We start from the raw sequence: 20,342 nt of genomic DNA, 5'->3' as shown, positions 1-20,342 counted from the left end.
CGAGGTATTTCCTTGTGGATTCGTCCTGTTTTTCTGGACCCCTAGCAAGCTGATGGGGTGTTTAGCTTTAGTGATTCTGGTCGTGAACTGGGTCATGAACTTTCGTGCGATGTCGTGGAAACCAGCTATGGATTCGTTCGGGAGGGTGTTGAACCATTTGATTGCTGGCCCAGCTAAGGTCACCGGGAAGGCCTGACGATTGGATTTTTGACGGTTTAGAATTTCACTAATGAAATCTCGTTGTAAAGTATAGTTTCTAAACCAACAATAATCCTTTCATACAAAAGATTGTTTGTCACAAGTAAGAAACCCCTAAAATTAATAACCGAAGTATTCAAACCTCGGGTCGTTCTCCCTAGGAATTACAATAAAGTGTCTTGTTATTGGTTGTGAGTTATTTTGGGGTTTTGATAAGAGGCATGAAAGATAAATGGCAAGAAAGTAAACTAACAACTATAAAAGGCTCTTGGCAAGGTATGAAAATTAGAAGTCCTATCCTAGTTATCCTTCTCAATTGTGATGAGAATTGTTCATTGCTACCACTTAGTTAACCCTTACTAAATAAAGGAAAGTCAAGTGGATGAATTGACTTGAGCCACAAGTCCTAGCCAACTCCCAAGGAAAGACTAGCTTTAGTGCACTCCAAACCAATTAGCAATCTCTCCAATTACCAATCAACAAAGGAATTAGATAACTCAAGTGTCACTAATTACTCTACCTAGGCCAAGAGGAACAAAATCTACACTAAAACTAAAAGAGACATTTCAACAAACACATAAAGTGCAATAGAAGTAAACATTATTAAATGCAAGAATCAAAGAGAGATCTAACTACAAAGACAAGAGATCAACAGTGGAAAAGCAAAGAAGAACAATTATTATGAATTACCTCTTATTGAATTGGAAGAATGTAGAAAGAACAATACTAGATCTACAACAAAATATAAGAACAACATAAAGGAAATTACAACAAAAGAATAGAAGAAGATGAATGTAGCAACAAAGAATTGAGATGTAGAAGTAGAAGAAAGCAAAGATTAAAATCTAGATCTAAGAACTAATCCTAATCCTAATCCTAATTCTAGAGAGAAGTGAGAGCTTCTCTCTCTAGAAACTAATTCTAACCACTAAACTAAACTAATGGTAACTAACTTATGTTTCCCTCTTCACTCCTTGGGTTAAATAGCATCAGAGATGAGTTGGATTGGGCCCACAAGGCTTCTAAAATCGCTGGCCACGTTTTGCTTCAAGTGGACTAGGTGGCAGCAACGGCGCGTGCGCGTACTATGCGCGTGCGCGCCACCATACTTGTAGAAACTATAGCAAATATTATATCGTTTTGAAGCCCCGGATGTTAGCTTTCTAACCCAACTAGAACCGCATCATTTGGATCTCTGTAGCTCAAGTTATAGTCGTTTAAGTGCGAAGAGGTCGGCTTGACAGCTTTCCGGTTCTTTCATTTCTTCATGAGTTCTCCAACTTTTCATGCTTCTTTCTTCATTCCCTTGATCCAATCTTTGCCTCCTAAACCTTAAATCACTTAACAAACATATCAAGGCATCTAGTGGAATCAAGGTGAATTAGATTTAGCTATTTTAAGGCCTAAAAAGCATGTTTTCACTCTTAAGCACAATTAAAGGAGAATATACAAAACCATGCTATTTCATTGCATAAATGTGGGTAAAAGGTTATAAAATCCCTAAAATCAGTACAAGATAAACCCTACAAATGGGGTTTGTCAAGGCCCTGCATCGGATTGCGTCGGCTGCTCCTTCTAGGTTCATCCTAGCCTCGAAAACGGTTAGATGTTCTTGGGATCTTTAGTTCCGCCGTACTTCATATCAGTGGGTTTATCGAAACCTTTGGGGAGTTTTGCTTTCAAGATCCTTTCCGTGAAAGGTGTGGCTCCTATTATCGTGTGGTCGTTTCTTGTGCGCTTGGTCTCTCGGTGCCCCCGATCTTCGTCCAAGTCGTGTTGACGACTCAGGTCTCGGGAAGCGCTGCGGTTGTGCCTTTTGCTGTATCGTCGTTCTGGCGATTTTTCTCGCCTGTGATCGCGCGAGGTGCTGCGATCGTCTCTCCTATCGTGTCACCGAGTTGGCGATCTGCTGTGGCGAGATTTTGATTTGGAAGTTGCATGGCTTCCGTGTTCGTTATTGTATCTTTCCTTGGCGGTCAATCTGCCTTCGAGTTCCTAGACCCGGAGGTAGAGATCTTGGATGATTTGTGCCGCCTTGTCCCCTGTTTTGTCAGGGTGTCGCGGTTCCGTGACGATGTGGTCATTTTCCTTATTCTGTGTATGGTGGATGGTGCTTGCTATCCTTCCTTGGTCTGCGACCTCCTGGTGTGTTCTGGGGTTGGATTTCTTATTCGAGAGTCATCCCGGCTTGGGGAGGCTTCTTCAAGTACGTCCTCCATTCCGGTTTAGTCGGCGCAAGTTCTCCACAGACGGCGCCAATGTACAGGATGTCTCTTGTACGGGTTGAGGGATGGATCGGGAACTTGCGGGTCGAGGCAGACGCCGGATAGCTTGACTGCAGCAATGGGGGGAAGTACATGCAAAGACACTCCGACGCTCAAGTCAGAATGGATCTCAGAGGTCTAAGGTGTGTGGAATGAATGAATACCTGGGGGGACCTGGGTCCTCTATTTATAGGTGATGGTAGTTATCTTATCTTATCTTGCTTGGCTAAGATAAGGGAGACGTTTGAATTCGAAAGTCGGTTAGGAATTCTAGAGGGCCGGCTTCGGGCCCTCTAAAAGGGCGAGGCGGGTTGGACCCGGGTAATCGGGTTTGGGCGTAATCCCGGGTCATGGATCCGTGGGCTGGATCCGTAACATATCGCTTATTATTAAATGAAATTTTGGAAAAGGAAAATAATTGGAAGTAAATTTTTCTGTAGCGCTATTATTATCATTAATTGTAAGAGAAATAAATAATATTTAATATATCATTTTTCTGTTAATTATGTATTATTTTGAATTAGAAGATCTTTTTTCGAATAAAAATATATATTGTGTTGCTAGATTTTTCATTTAAAAAAATGAGTATATTTCTTACTGAAAATTAATATTTGAAATAATTGATTTAGTAGAATGGTATTTTATTAGAGAATATCAAAATAAGAATTACATTACATAGTCAAACGTATTCAAATTTTAACTTATATCTTTTTAAAACTACTTTAAAAAATTTCAATTTCTACACATGTATCCTTATAATAGTTACAACTTTTTTTTATAATTAATAATTGTATTTAGTTTTAAATAATTTTTTAGATAGACAATAATTTTTTTATATTTTTAATGTTGTTTAGAGAGAACAGCAGTCACATACAAATACAACCCTTGTATCTTACGGAAGATACTGTAAAGTGGTGATGGGCATGAAAGTCAAATGAAAGAAAGCTCGCATGATATCATTTTCAGTAGGGAATTCATCTCAATTTTTATTTTAGAAAAATTCTACATCCATGTAAAAATTACATGGATGGTATCCAAGTACCTTCCACTCCACGCCCCCACACACTCGTTTGTTTTACACACGCTTCTTATAACATATATAACGTAATCCTTATTTTGTGTGATCAACATTTCTCAACGTAAACCTTTCTCAATGTAAACCTTTCCATACAACGTAAACGTTCTTCTTCTTCCTGTTCTCCTTCGTTGTTTTCCTCTTTCATGTTTTTCTTCTCTGCATTATGGATCTGGATTGACTTCAACGTAATTAGCTTCGTCGTTCATCTTCTTTTTCGTTTTCTTCTTCGATCTGTACTTCTAAATTGAGACAATGAATGAATCAACTTCAAATTAGTTGAATGGGTGCGATTTGAATAATTCTTTTGAAACGCATCAATTTGATGAGGTTTGAATTATTGAATTTTGAATAGAATTCAATGGAATGAAATTGCTAATTTTATTTGAAGTGAATTGAATGGACTGAGGTGATCTATATCTGAATTGAAATGAATTAAATTGATAATATGTAACTTTGAGTAACTGTAAGTGTGAGTACCTGTGAGTAACTGTGAGTAAATGTGAGTAACTTTTTGGTTCGGTAATTACCAAAGAGTTGATTCACCATGTGCATGTTTTCGGTTCGTTATGCAGAAAGGAGTCTAAAAATAATTAGACGAATATAGTGTTTAAAGTTTAGGGTTCATGGTTTAGGGTTCAAGGTTTAGGGTTTAGAGTTTAGGGGTTTAAGGTTTAGGGTTTTAGGGTTTTAGGGGTTTAGGATTTATGGTTTCAGGGTTCACGGTTTAAGGTTCTGGGTTTAGTGTTTAAGGTTTAGGGTTTAGGGTTCTAGGTTTAGTGTTTAGTGTTTAGGATTTAGGGTTTAGTGGTTCAGGATTCAGGTTTTAGAGTTTAGGGTTTAAGGTTCAGGGTTTAGGGATTCAGTATGTTGCCAACTTTTGGTTCGCCAAGTGTATCAATTTCGGTTCACCGTGTTCAGGGTTGAGGGTTTATGGTTTATGGTTTAGAGTTAGGGGTTTAAGGTTTAGGGGTTCATGGTTCAGGGTTTAGGGTTCAAGGTTTAGGGTTTCAGGGGTAAGGGTTTTAGGGGTTTAGGGGTTCGTGGTTTAGGGTTTAGGGTTTATGGTTTTAGGGTTTAGGGTTTTAGGGTTTTAGGGGTTTATGGTTTATCGGTTCTGGGTTCAGTGTTCAGGGTTCAGTGTTCAGGGTTCTGGTTTTAGTGTTTAGGGTTTAGGGTTTAGGGGTTCATTATGTTTCCATCTTTCAGTTCTCCCAGTCTATTAATTTTGGTTCACTGTGTTCTTTTGGAGTTCATAATGTATTGGTAAATATAGTGATTGCAATCACTAAAAACTTAGAATAAAACAGCAGCTAGACAGTTCCAACAGATATATAAATTAACATCTCAGATGAGTAATCCATGTTTAATCAAATATAAATATTAACATTAACATTTAGATTAATATTCACATATATACATTTGAAGTAAGCATTTTTTTGCTTTTTAAAAAAGTTAAACAAAATATTGTTAATTACAAACAGCCAATCCTAGTATATGCTATTTACTATCTAAATCCCCAGATGTAAATTTACAATAAGGGCTGGAGAGGGCAGCAGATGGCTTCGGGAGTCTTATTGCTTCAGATTCCCAAATCACTTGGTCTCTAATTTTGTTCATTTCATGCAACAGAATGTGCGGACCATATTGATATCTGAAGCTATCAATCTCTCCCTACATTTCAATTGAAAGGAATTAGTTACATAAGAAATGAACCGAACTGAAATCAGAAAAGAAAGAAGTTTATAACTTTAGAAAGTACTAACTTGTGTTCAAGCTCTATATTTATATCTCTTTCTGCTTTTGATACTTTGTGGATGAATTTTTTCAAGCCATTTCATGACGTATATCCCACAATCATAGCTAAGCAAGAATTGAGTATAATATGATTAATAGTCTACAAAATAAAACATATTAAAAATAGCACTATAGAAGAGAACGATTCTTACTCTGTACGTTGACCATTTAGTAGGATATACTCTACTTCTACTCCCAGTCCATCCTCCATTAACGGTCCCCCCAGCATAAACCCTCATTTGAGAAATTATTAATCCCTGAAAGGTATGCAAAAATTGAACAAAATAAATCAACAACACTCAACCGAACTCATTTCATTTACTGAATAATTTGAATAATTTACAAGAAAATAACTTACAACAAATTTGTTCAGTTTCTTCCTCGAATCAGGTATATTTTCTGGTAGCTTATTGATAGGGTCAAGCACATAGAATTTCTTTTTGTTCACATCGGCAATCCACAACCACCAATGCGCTCCATTGCAAATTGGCACAAATAGCTGAAGTTTGAAAAAATAATAAAATATTTCAGTCAAAACAATAGCAAACAAGAGAATTATTGAATAATTTTTAGAAATTACAACTTACAAATGGATGCGATGCAAGTTTTCTTTTGTCAAGAAACTGACGGTGGTGGGCATACGGTTCAATATCGAACCGGTAGGCCTTGTTTGTACTTTTATCAATGTAGGACTCGCCATGTGTTCCCAACATAAAATTCTACAAAAAAAATATAAGTTAAATCACATTTGCACTAAACCCAACACAATTCATGCACCGAACCGAAAATAATTCATGTGCTGAATAATACTTGAAAAATATTCAATTATCATGAGAAAAGTTTTCTTTATGCAAAAGAACTCAACAAAACACATAACAATGAGGTGAATCAATATTAACATTCCCACTCTACCGAACAGAAATCAACAGTGAATAAGAAATTTAGCTTACCACAATATCCAGCGGCACAATATATATTAGTTCTTGTTACCACCAAACTTTTATTTCGTTGAGAATCATGTTGTATATACAAACCACCTACAGGATAAAAATTTATGAGATATACTATATAAGATTGTTTAGAAAAATCATTAACGTTAACGCAAATGGCAAAGCATTTATCGTGGCATGCACTTGTTCTTTGAACATTAGAGACATAAAATATATTCTCTTAATCCCTCGTAAAGTGTCTCATGTTTCAAGACAAATATTGGATCATATTCATTGCTACCATCTTTTGTCTTTTTCACATGTGTTATCCAATGATAACACTTTTCAATCAACTCATTTGTGATTTTTTCTTTTTCTCCGGAGTTTTGTAAACTTCAGAAGCTGGTAAGGTTAGTTATGAAGTTGTTGCTTCAGCAAAATTTAATACTGCTGTCACTCCAGCATCTACCACTGCCTCTTTCAAAATTTCAAACTGTGAAACAGTCAGCTGAGAGGGCTAATTTAGTTGGGATGCTGGTGGCAGAAGCGGATCTAACGGGGGCCTAAAGTGGCCATGGTCCCCATTTTTTTTAAAAAAGTAGTATTAATACTTCTATATTTATCACTTTAAAATAAAACTATAACATTCGTTTCGCAATCAGTTTTAGGAATTAATTCACTACAAGAAAAACACCCATTCAGGTACACTTGAAAAGTGTAGCCAAAAGTGAAAAAAAATGATGCCTTAGGCAAAGGCTACGTTTTTCAGGCTACGGAGACGCTTGAGTAGGGGATTCCTATTCAGCCGTTGCCTATTCTCAAAGGCTACGTTTTTCTGTACCAAAGTCTACGCTTTTGGTGTTTGGGAATAGGGTGCGCTTTTCAAGTGATGCTGTTCAGGATCAAAGGTTACGCTTTCCAGCTTCTATACTTACCAGAATAGGCTACCCTTATCATTGCTACTGCATCACTTGTAAAGCGTAACCATATTGTATACCATAGCTACTTTATATAAGTGTAGCCTTATGTCCCTGAAATTAAATTAATAAAAAATTATAAAATAAAAATAAATACATAATAATATCATACAATATTCTTTAAGCAATAAAAATTATTCTTTAACAAAATATATTTATAATGAACTAAAATTATTGGGATGATCATAAATGAGTATTCATACATCTCACACTAAATTAAGCATACCCATATTAAAATATACATTAGACCACTTAAAATTTATTACTAATAAACTACAAAAACTAAAATATTGTATTCTACATAAGTATCTTCTAATAAAAGTCATTAATCTTCTTATTGAAGAGAAAAACAAATTGATGTCAAATAGAGCATCTAACATCTACGACTGAATTGAACATATATTGAAGCAAATTCTTGGCTTCTCCCATTGAGCGCAACTGATTCCGGCGTCCTCTATTCATAAATGACCGCTCTCATTTTTTTGCTTCGGAAAGCTGAGAAGTCATTGCCACAAGTGAATTAGATGATATGCTTAACATGCCTTCAAAGAAAAAAGTGCCGGTGTCTCCATATGTCAGCGATCATTAGTGACATAGTAGTAAAGTTAACTTACCAACTTGACTCATAGTGATATCTTTCAGGAACTAAATTGAAAGTATTGAATTTTTAATCAGTTTAATGGACCATATCGACTTATGTGTGATTTTTGATAATCCAATTTAAATATTATCTCGTGAATCAAGTCGCGTGAGACCAAATAGGTTAATTGACACTACTTACCAATACCTTTAATGATAGTTTTTCATTACTTAGAACAGGCACTTTGCTTCCGAAAACTCGCTTTGATACATCAGATGCCTTTGATGACCTGCATTATTATCCAACAACTCATATATATTTTGTCACTTTCTCCTAATCAAGGAAGAGACAAATATGAATGACGATGATTTATCAGTTAATAGTACCTAGTTTTATCAACAGAGAAGGAAGTAGAAGTAGAAGTAGAAGTAGTAATAGTTGTAGTAGTTGAGGTTCCATTTCCATAATTTGAAAGACGGAAATAAATTGGTGTTAGTTCAGAAAGTTGGTCATTTGCAATAGCCAAAATGCCAAATGATCCAAAAGCACTTCTCTCAACGCCACCAACTTCACAGATTTAGAGTCCTCCTTATTCACAATTCCTTCTGATGCCAACAATTCTATTTTTCAAATTCAGCAAATATGTCCAACCGAACAACCAAAAATAAATAAATAAATAAAAATCAGGAACATATAAAGTAAAACTATGATTACTGTGAGATACAAGTTTTAACAATGCAACCAATAACTATGGACAAACCTGTGTTGCAGGGCCAATGTGTAATGGCACTATTGTGCCAGGTTTAACCAATAATTCCTTAAATTCATCACTAAAACAATATTTAAGTTACTGACATGTAATTTTTTTTAGTGTGTAATATATTAAAATATAATTAATCTATAATTAATATAATAATAATAAACTAATAATACTACTTTTTTTAAAAAAAAAAAATGGGGGGACCATGGTCCAATAACAGCCATCAACAACCATGTACCTAGGTAGTAGTACACAAGAATCTCAGCGGATTTTTGAGGTTGCTTGATAGCGATTTCTACGACGGAGATTCTTTATATAGTACAACCATGCATATTCACTTGGCTTGATTTCAATAACAATTGATGAATTTTTTGAAGTGTGCTTGTTCATAAACTGGTTCTGATCCTCTTCATTGATCAACTCTTGGATTCGATCAAGAGAGACTTTTGTTTGAGCTATCATGGAAATCAGCTCAGGAAGATTGTAGATTGGTTCCTGCAGAATCCGAAAAGTTGCCAAGGCTGAGAGGACAGTAGCCGCAGTCAGTTCTGTGTTCACCAGTATGCAGATGCCGGAAGTAACAACAGAAACCAAAGTTGGAGAAGTCCAGAAAAGAGTGGCTACTGCTGAGCGAGTGTAGAGGTACTTCTGCAGCCAACTCTTCTCAGTGTCTCTCAATTGGAGGAGTTTCTGTAAGAATGTAGATTCCCATGAATGCAATTTCAGTATCCTTATGTTCTTCATTATCTCTCAAGTCATCTTGATTCTTGTATCCTTAGCTTCCATGATCTTGGAGTGTAATTTTTCTTGCATATGGCCAAAGGTGTTTTACACACCATAACCAAAATGGTGACAGCAAGTGCAGAAATTGAAGGCAAGAATCCCAAGTTTATGTACAATATCACTAAGCCCAAAATAACCTGAACTGGAAGCAACCAAACTCCATGAATGTACCAGCAGAAATCCCCAATTCTTTCAACATCCACATTCACCAAGTTTATGATTTTTCCATGGGTTGGCCCTGCACACTCGAATTCCAATTCTCTGAGCACCAAAGTACCATTGTCTTTGGCTCAGTGACTCCAATGTCTTTGAGAGGAAGAATATGAATGCAAGAATGAGGCCGCATTGGATGCTTGAATTGGAATTATCATCCCCCAAGAAATTCACAAAGTATGTAATCAACAATGGACCCATATAGGATGCAATTGTATTAACCCCTTCAAATATAAAACAAAAACAAATCAGTAATAACCATAAACAATAAATGTAAAAAAGTACATAGCATCCAAAGAGTAATAAAATATACCGGCAAAAACTGCATTTAAAGCCAAGGACTTCCACACAGAACTGGTTATAGCTTTAGTCAAGGAAGCCCCTTCAAGTTTCTGTTTGCCAAGCGATTCTTCCAATAAGGAAGAAGCATTTTCTGCAGTGTCAGAATGAGGAACATCAGGAATGTGAGCAAGCTCAAGCTTCTGAACTCGACCCTTTCTAAAAATGGGATTCAGCCATCGAAATGTGAGTTGGCTCCAAATGCCTGCAGTTGTGAAGTTCTCTCCATCTTCATCATCATCATCATCTTCTTCTCCAGGGTGAACCAAGAGCTGTTCCATGTCAGTGTTGTGTTGTTCTTCTCTTGCACATAAATTCGAACACAAAAGCTACAACAACATAGGCAAGGAAACCACACCAACTATGTTATCATCCTCTGACAAGAAATTCCAGAAGTCCAAGTATTCAAAGTTGTTCTTCATTAGTCCAGACCCACCAGAGAACCAGAACAAAAGGGAATCTTTTGTTGTCTCTTGTTGTCTTCTTCATTGAATAGAATGAAACCAAGCTTGCCATAACCCATGTTAGAGCAAATGTAACAGAACTATATCTCACTATGATCAGATCTAGAATTGATCAAAGGAGATAGGACCCAACAAGAACAAATTAAACCAAGTGGCTTTATCATGTGAGGAAAGTTGAGATGGGTATCCTGTATCAGAATCAAATTATATATCTTTTTTGTTTTTTCATCAAGTTAATTATATAACCTTTTTGTTTGTAAATTAAACTACTTTATTGGTCCTACTATTGGCATACAGGTGACATGCATATTATTGGAACTAAGGTAGCTAGGTTTAGTAATGCAGCTCCACTTGCTCAACAAGTACTGTTTCATTATTGTTATTGGAACTTATATATATATATATAGACAACACATATATATGGAAAGTGTTTCCTAAATTCATTAAACAGTCAAGAGATAAGTCACAAAATAAAGCACGTGCATGTTGAAATAGGAACAAAAAAAACCAAAATATACTTATGGAAAGTTGCTTTAGTTTGGATCAGTGCTAATGCGTGCACTAAATTAATGCTGGGATATGGTGGATAAGTAAAACCTAAAATGCATTTATATACATGAGTCATCAGAACTTCTGTTCTTAGCTTAATATATAATTAACTTTTTGGAACTATCTTAAGAAGAGGTGGATCTAGATTAAGTATATTTTAATATATTACACACTAAAAAAAATTACATGTCAATAACTTAATATATATAAATTATAATGTGTATTATAATATATTAGTAACAAATAAAAAAATAAATTTAAAAAACAATAAAAGCTTATGAATATATAAATAATTGAAAAGTTATTGAAATATATAGGGTTGAATTAATGTAAAAAATCAACAACTATAAAAAAAAATTTATTTTGACTTTTTCCATGACAACAATAACAATTGAATAGACTTTTTAAACAATAAAAATTATTAAAATAAGATAAAAAAATACATTTTTAGCATATTATTATATGATTGTATATGTTGAAAAAGAGAATGTTTCAAAATTTATTTCAGATAATAAATTGATAATTTTAGTTATATGAAATATCGCTGAACAAATTTAAAAATACCAAAACTTAAAGTATGTAGTTGAATGTTGATTTTTATATAATATAATTATTAATTTTGACCTATATACTATAAATTATATTTTGTTGACATTTTGTTATATTGTATTTTAATTTATTTTATATTTAATTTGGTTCCCCTCTTATAAAATTTCTAGATTCGCCACTGGGTGGATAAGTAAAACCTAAAAGGCATTTATATGCATGAGTCGTCAGCAGTTCTGTTCTGAGCTTAATATATAATCAACTTTTTGGAACTATCTTAAGAAGAGGCAGATTTAAGGGGCGTTATTATTATTATTATTATTTTAGATTAAGTATATTTTAATATATTACACACTAAAAAAATATTACATGTTAGTAACTTAATATGTATAAATTATAATGTGTATTATAATACATTAGTAGCAAATAAAAAATAACTTTAAAAAACAATAAAAACTTATGAATATATAAATAATTGAAAAGTTATTGAATTATATAGGTTTGGATTAATGTAAAAAATCAACAACTATAAAAAAAACTTTTATTTTGACTTTTTCTATAACAAGAATAACTGTAAGAACCGCAACTAATCAACCGGTTAATTAAGTGATTAATTTTTCAGATAAGATTCTGAAAAGTTAGAGAGAGAATTTGAGGATGTAAAGGTAATTTTTGGATTCAGTGGGTCTTTTTGAGTCAGAAATGTACTTTCTGTAAAAAACCGTGAAAAATTGCGAACCGACAGTTGAACCGGTTGAACCAGTTCAAATCTGCCCGGTACTGCACGAGAAAAGTGAAAACCGTAAAAAACCTTAGAAAAACATTAGAAGTTGAAAATCGGGCGTTAATTTTAAAGATTTGGCCCGAAATTAGGCCAAACGAGCTTAAAACGCTAACGGGTTGGACCGGGCCCAAATTGGACCCAAACCCAACATATATAAGGGTTCATTAATGAACCCAATCACTCATAATATACTAACAAACAGACACACCCAGTTGAAAGAGAAAGGGGAGAAGAGAAACCCTTGAATACTATTCACCCATCTCTTCTCTTCGCGATATCTCGAGCTACGGTGCTCCAATTTGCGTGCCGTCAGCGGCTACGCGTTCCTCGTGAAGAGCTCTACAAATCCATATAAAAAATTGGTAAGAAAAGCTCGAATCCCTCTCAGTTTCTCTCTTCAAAATTTTGGGTGATTAGGGCTTTGGGTTAAATGAGATTTTGTGATTTTGGATGTTTAGGTTCACTCTAATCTTTGCTTAGTTTGGGATTTTTGACATCCAAATCTGTGGGAAAGATAAGAGACCTTGAACCCTTGTGAAATTTTGACTTATGATGAACCCTAGGTTGATTTATGATGGTTTATGTATATATAGCTTGATTATTCTGGCTTTGGGAGCTATTGGAACTTAATTGTGCTTATTGGAGTGGAATTGAAAAGCTTGGATTGTGGTTGGAAGCTTGTTTGTGCTAATTTGGAGATTTGGTGCATATAGAAAATTGGTCAAGATATGGTTTCAGTATTCTCTATGTAGTATATAATATTCATGGACACTTAGGCTAGTGACCCATAGGATAGGTTTGGAAATTTTATGTTGTTGATGATTGTTTTTATTGATGAGGTATAACAATTTGATGTCGTTGTTATGGTTAAATGATGAATTTGAGATATGATGAGTGTGGATGAATGAGTATTTTTAAGTATATAGTTGAAATCATGGTTGGTTTGATGATGAGAATTGATGAGGATATGATGATGATTGGTGGATATGTTGCATATGTTATGATTGATATTGTGGATAGTGAAATGTAAAAAAAATATGGTATGATTGAATGTAATATGATCCAAAGGTTAATCTTGATGAAAAGTGGGGTTTTGAATGGTTTGGTATGGTTTTGGAAGGTATATGGTAAGAAAATGAGGAAATTGTGAAGTTTGGTAAAATTGAATTTTTGGTGAACTTTGTTCGATCATAACTTTTGACTCCATTTTCGAAATTGATTGAAATTTGTTTAGAAATAAAGATCTTTAAAAACCCTTTAAATCAATATAAAGTTTGAAAAATTTGAAATTTTGTAGAAGAAGTTATGATCATGCAAAGTTGATGTTAAAAATCTGAAATTCTGGAAAGTTGCAGAATTTCATGATTTCTGATATGTGCGGATGCACACCCTTGTGCGGGCGAACACCCTGTGGATATTTTGATCTGTGCGAACGGACACACCTGTGCACACGCACAGGCAGGGAAGTGCATTCTGGTTGTCGCGCTAGCACAGCTTGTGCGCACACATATCTAAGGAAAAATTTTAACCTGTGTGGACGCACACTTGGGAAGGCCATTCTGTTAAGGGCGCTGGCACAGGTTGTGCGAGTGAATAGATTCTATAAGTTTTACCACCTGTACATACGCATACATTTTGAAATTTCCTGGGCGTGCGCACGCACAGACCCCTGTGCAGCCGCACACGTCCTGTTTCTCAAATTTACTTGTTTTTTCAACTATTTTACCTTCCCAACAAGGTTGTAAGATTCTATAACACCATTTTAAGACTTTTGGGCTTGGTTTTGAGTATTAAAAAATAGAGGCCTAGGTTTCTGGCGTGCTGAGAATGGTTTGACATTAGGTGAACGATGCTTGATATATGAGATGAGGAATGATGAACCTTTGATATGTGGAAACTGAGTTATGAATGGACAGTGGTTGAGATGAGTCAGGAACTCGTATTGAGATGATGGATCTCTGTATACTGATAATGTTTTTTTTGAAAACCACTAAGATAATATTTTTACTAAGATTGTGAGACCCTATGCGCCCGGCAAGGACAGTGGTTAATCCCGCCTGTCGAGGTAGCGGCGGCGGTGTAAGGACAGTGGTTAATCCCGCTTACGTTGAGGTGTGAGGTCTGAGGCAAGAGTTTCCCGCTCGCATCCCTTCGGATCTATAGAGCGTGCAGGCACCGGTACCTGGACAGTGGTCCGAATACTATATCTCGAGGGTTCCCATATGAGAAAATCCGAAGGGCGACGTCTCCATGGAGATATGTCGAGTTGGCAGTTGAACCGACAATGTGATATCACAGCGAGTAGGGCAGGCATTCATCATATGCATTTTCTATATGCTTGTATGCTTTGTTTACTTGTAATGGCTTGCCTAATTGAATAACATGCTTACTTGCTATCTGAATTATTTGCCTTATATGCTTCTACTTGTGCTTTACTTGCATTGTATATTACCTGTGTTTTCTATTGGGATTGAGGAGGTTCAGAAGGCAGTGGCAATAGGATCGCATGGAGGATCGGTTGGTGGAGGCTGTGGGACAGCGGTGCTTGGTTAGAATAGAAATTCCTTAAGATAGATTACCTAGTTTATTTATGTTAAGGTTTATGTTATGCTTATCTATTTCAGAATGCTTTAAGCTTGAATCTTGTGATGGATATGGAGTCTAGGATTGCCTTTGGCATCCCGGAGTCTTATATCCTACATCACTGGACACTGTTACCATACTGAGAACCTCCGATTCTCATACCATATTTTTGTTCTGTTTTTCAGATGCAGGTCGCAACCCACCTCGGTGAGTTGTTTTGGATGGTGACAGAAGCAGAGGATCTTGGAGTCTTTTGGATTCTTTTGTTCATTTTGTTTATACATCTCTCGAATTTTGTATTTTGCTTTGCCTAGAGGCTTGTATCTGAGAGAACAAAACTTATATAAGTTGTTTTTACTGTCTAGTTTCTATATAACTGTATATGGCTAACCGGCTTAAACTCCGTGAGTCGTGGCTAGATTCTTATGATATTATACTCTATTATTTTGTTATATCATATCTATATCTTGTGCTTTAAGCTAGTAGCTTCGTTAGTACATTTTGCGCTTTTCAAATCTTGTTTTGAGCTATATCCTTCATCGGGCTTCTAGATATTATAAATTCCTTCTATATATGATATGTATGAGCTTAGGACTGTTGATGTGTGAGCATCTTATCTATCTTTTCCTAGTGAATTTGCATCTAAATTGTTGAGTTTAATTTAGAATTAATTATATTTTAGCCACTATGGATGCTATTTTGAGTTTTGTGCAATTTTATTCATTTTAGGTAGCATTCGGATGGATTTGATGAAGTTTCTGCAGAGAAGAAGAAGAAACCAAAGGGATGACCAACGAAGACCGACGCGGACACATGGCTCACGCGACCGCGTGGAATGGAGAAATTGCAATGACGCGATCGCGTGCCTGACGCGAACGTGTGGACTAGAATCTGCACAAATGACGCGACCGCGTTGACGACGCGGACGCGTCACATGCGCGATCTGCAATAATACAGAAAACGCTGGTTTCGATTTCTGGGCTATTTTTGACCCAGTTTCTAGCCCAGAAAACACATATTAGAAGCTGCAGAATGGACAAATCAAGTGGTCCCCACCCATCAACTCAAGATCTGTTAATTAATTCGAATTTAAATTCAGATCTTATCTTTGAGGAAAAGATATTATTTTTAATTTTAGATTTTAAACCTATTAGGATTAGTAATAAATAGGAACTATGTACATTTAGGCAGATAGGAGATTGTTACCAGAATCCTTATTTTTCTTCTTTGAACCATGAGCAACTAATCCTTCATTGTTAAGGTTAGGAGCTCTGTCTATTTGTATGGATTTATTCATTTGATCTTTCTAATTTAATTCACGTCTTGATTTATATTTCAATAATTGTTTTCGTTCTTCATTTTATGAAATATGGGTGGAACGGAAGTATGACCCATGTTTTAATTGAGTTCTTGTAAAACTTGGAAAAGCTCTTTACTTGAACAACAGCTTGAAAACATATTATACTGAATTTTAATTGTTTGTATTTAACGGGATACGTGACATATAATCCCCTTATTTTTGGATAATTATAATTCTTTTTGCATATAAACTAGAAATTGATCATCACCCTCTAATTGGAATTAATTGACCAAGGAATTGGCAATTAATGAATTTTAGAGGAGACTAGGAAGGTCTAAGGAATTAGGGTCTAGTCATATATAGCTTGCCATGAAATTAAATCTTGCATGATTAAAATAGTTAGTAAGAAAATAAATCTGGAAAAATAGATAACTCTGAAACCTTAACTGTTTTCTCTAATATTTTATTCCCAACTTATTAATCTGCCTGTCTTTGATATTCTGAATTTACACTTAAACCTTTTGAACATCTCAAAACCAATTTCTGCTTGCCTAACTAAGCTTATCACTCAATAACTATTGCTTAATCCATCAATTCTCGTGGGATCGACCCTTACTCACGTAAGGTATTACTTGGTACGACCCGGTGCACTTGCCGATTAGTAAATGTGGGTTATAAATACCGCATCAAGTTTTTTGCGCCGTTGCCGGGAATTGACTGTGATTAACAACTATTAGTTGTTTGATTGTTTAGATTAGGCGTTTTAATTTTAATTTTAATTAAAAATTGTTTTACTATTTTTCAAAAAAAAAATTTCCTTGTCTTTCGTTAGCACCTGTATCCCCCGTTTTAATTTTTTTTACTTCATTTAACGTTTGAATTTTGTTTTTAAAACCTGCGTCCATTTTTTTTATTTTCTTTTTTATTTTTATTTTCTTTTATTTTCATTCTGTTTCTTTCCGTTTTTTAATATTTTATTAGTTTTATTTCTATTTTTAACCTTTAAAAAATTTTTTTTCAAAAAAATTTTTTTAATAAATAAATAGGACCAATATTTTTTTTAATTTCTGAAATTAAGTTTGGTGTTGACTATTTATTATTTTTCTATTTATTTTATTCAATATTTTTATCTCTTTACACAGAGTTACCTCACTGGGAATTCTTTGCATTCTGACGTAGAGATTCCCAATCTTTCTTGTTTTCTATTTGTTTATGCGCAGAAACAGAGACGAAGAACATCTCTTAGACTTTGATCCTGAACCTGAAAGGACTTTCAGGTGGCGTTTACAACAAGCAAGACTATACAAGGCTGCAGAATCCACTATGGATCCGACTAATAATGATAATACCAATGCGGCAAACCTGAATGGGAATGAATAAAGGAGAGTACTTGGCTCTTTCTCTGCTCCTACTGCAGATCTGTATGGAAAGAGCATTGTGGTGCCTCCTATTACTGCGAACAACTTTGAGTTTAAGCCTCAACTGGTCACCCTGGTGCAACAAAACTGTCAGTATCATGGTCTTCCCCACGAAGACCCAAATCAATTCATTTCAAGTTTTCTGCAGATTTGTGATACTGTGAAGACAAACAGAGTGAACCCAGATGTGTACAAACTAATGCTCTTCCCATTTGCTCTGAGGGATGGAGCAAAACTATGGCTAGATTTTCAACCCAAGCACAGTTTGGATACTTGGAACAAGGTGGTTATATGAAGTTTGGGAGAGATACAAGCTACTGACTAGGCAATGCCCTCCAGACATGTTCTCCAAATGGACACAAATAGACATATTTTATGAAGGCTTGGGTGAAATGTCCAAAATGTGCTTAGATAATTCTGCAGAAGGTTCATTGCACAAGAAGAAGACACCGAAGGAGACTATTGAGCTTATTGAATTGGTTGCTAGCAACCAATATTTATACTCCTCTAACAGGAATCCTGTGAACTCTGAGGCTCCTCAGAAGAAGGGAGTCATGGAAGTGGAAACTCTTAATGCTATTCTTGCTTAGAACAAGCTTATGTCTCAGCAAATAAATCTTCTTACTCAATAGATGGGTCGCATGCAAGTCTCAGCTATCAACACCCAAAATTCCCCTCAAGAAGCCTCTTATGACATGACAGGTAATTTTGTGCAGAATGATAACTATGATTATGCTCAGGCTTCTTCTGAACAGGTCAATTACATGGGGAGTGCTACTAGAAATCCCAACAATGATCCTTATTCTAAGACCTACAATCAAGGATGGAGGAATCACCCAAATTTTGGGTGGAGAGACCAATCTCAGAGACCTCAGAATTTTAACAATAATTCTCAGGGCAGCTTCTAACAGAATAATTACAATAACCGCCAATTTCAGGCTCAACAGCAACAACCACCTGATCAGGCAAACTCTAAATCCAAGGAAGATTCTAATTGGGAGATGATAATGAGTTTCGTGCAGGAAACCAGAGCCTCCATTAGAAACTTAAAAATGCAAATGGGCCAAATAAGCAAGCAATTACTTGAGAGGTCTGCAAGCACATTTCCAGGTGATACAGTGGTGAACCCAAGAGGAGACTGCAAGGTTATTCAGTGAGAAGTGGTAAAGTAACTGGTTCTGAGACCAAGGCCAATGAAGAATTAGTTGAAAAAGAATCCCCAGAGGAGAAGAAGGAAGATGTCGAGCACACACCAACTAAGCGTGCAGACAATCCTTTCCCTGATTCTCTTTACACTTATCCTACCTTGCCAAAGGCTCCTGAATATAAGCCGAAAATGCCATACCCTCAGAGGCTTCAGAAGGCTTCCAAAGAAAAGCAGTTCTCTAAATTTGTAGATGTCTTCAAGAAGCTACAGATCAACATTCCCTTTGCAGAGGCTCTGGAGCAAATGCCTCTCTATGCTAAATTTATGAAAGAATTGTTGACCAACAAGAGGAAATGGAAGGAACAAGAAACAGTGGTATTAACCAAGGAATGCAGTGCCATTATTCAACACAACCTTCTTGAGAAGATGCCAGACTGGTGCACGAAATTGTGATCATCAATGGCGCCATCAACATGGTACGCACAATTGTAATCTCAACTCTTTATCACAACTTCGCACAACTAACCTGCAAGTGTACTGGGTCGTCCAAGTAATAAACCTTACGCGAGTAAGGGTCGATCCCACAGAGATTGTTGGTATGAAGCAAGCTATGGTTATCTTGTAAATCTTAGTCAGGCAAACTCAAATGGTTATGGATGATGAATAAAATATAAAGATAAAGATAGAGATACTTATGCAATTCATTGGTGGAAATTTCAGATAAGCGTATGAAGATGCTATGTCCCTTCCGTCTCTCTACTTTTCTACTGTCTTCATCCAATCCTTCTTACTCCTTTCCATGGCAAGCTGTATGTAGGGTTTCACCGTTGTTAGTGGCTACCTCCCATCCTCTCAGTGAAAATGTTCAACACACCCTGTCACGGCACGACTAATCATCTGTCGGTTCTCAATCAGGTTGGAATAGAATCCATTGATTCTTTTGCGTCTGTCACTAACGCCCAGCCTTCAGGAGTTTGAAGCTCGTCACAGTCATTCAATCATTGAATCCTACTCAGAATACCATAGATCTATGGTGTGTAGAAACTCCACCGTTGAAAATACATAAGAACAAGGTCTAGGCATGGCCGAATGGCCAGCCTTCCAATGATCTAAGATAGCATAAGAACAAGGATAGCTACCAAGATGAAAATACAATAGTAAAAGGTCCTATTTATAAAGAACTAGTAGCCTAAGGTTTACAAAGATGAGTAAATGACATAAAAATCCACTTCCGGGCCAACTTGGTGTGTGCTTGGGCTGAGGATTGAAGCATTTTCGTGTAGAGACTTCTCTTGGAGTTAAACGCCAGCTTTTGTGCCGTAGAGACTCTTCTTGGAGTTAAACGCCAGCTTTTGTGCTAGTTTGGGCGTTTAACTCCCATTCTTGTGCCAGTTCCGGCGGGCAGTTTTGAGCTGATTTGGAACGCCGGTTTGGACCATCAAATCTTGGGCAAAGTATGGACTATTATACATTGCTGGAAAGTCCAGGATGTCTACTTTCCAACGCCGTTAAGAGCGCGCCAATTGGGCTTCTGTAGCTACAGAAAATCCACTTCAAGTGCAGGGAGGTCAGAATCCAACAGCATCTGTAGTCCTTTTCAGCCTCTGAATCAGATTTTTGCTCAAGTCCCTCAATT

At 36.0% G+C, this 20,342-nt stretch overlaps 1 protein-coding gene and 1 pseudogene across 1 annotated transcript; one reads left to right on the top strand and one right to left on the bottom strand.

The window, feature by feature from the left end:
• Positions 1–8,782: 8,782 nt before the first annotated feature.
• On the bottom strand, positions 8,783–10,753 carry LOC107490749 (ABC transporter C family member 13-like; annotated as a pseudogene).
• Positions 10,754–18,191: 7,438 nt separating this feature from the next.
• Positions 18,192–19,159, top strand: LOC127748410 (uncharacterized). The gene is made up of 3 exons (XM_052262910.1): positions 18,192–18,314; positions 18,498–18,669; positions 18,714–19,159. Exons 1-3 carry the CDS (start codon positions 18,192–18,194, stop codon positions 19,157–19,159), a joined length of 741 nt encoding a protein of 246 aa, XP_052118870.1.
• Positions 19,160–20,342: the final 1,183 nt, after the last annotated feature.

This window comes from Arachis duranensis, chromosome 1 (assembly GCF_000817695.3).
Source record: "Arachis duranensis cultivar V14167 chromosome 1, aradu.V14167.gnm2.J7QH, whole genome shotgun sequence".
NCBI classification, from domain to species: domain Eukaryota; kingdom Viridiplantae; phylum Streptophyta; class Magnoliopsida; order Fabales; family Fabaceae; genus Arachis; species Arachis duranensis.
The sequence above is the reverse complement of the archived record's forward strand: the minus strand, read 5'-3'. Positions and strand labels throughout refer to the sequence as shown.

Coding starts and splice junctions, on each gene's coding strand:
- LOC127748410 (XM_052262910.1), top strand. CDS start 18,192: ATGGGTCGCATGCAAGTCTCAGCTATCAACACCCAAAATTCCCCTCAA. Junction 18,315..18,497: donor CTCAGGCTTCTTCTGAACAG/GTCAATTACATG, acceptor CGCCAATTTCAG/GCTCAACAGCAACAACCACC. Junction 18,670..18,713: donor GTCTGCAAGCACATTTCCAG/GTGATACAGTGG, acceptor AAGGTTATTCAG/TGAGAAGTGGTAAAGTAACT.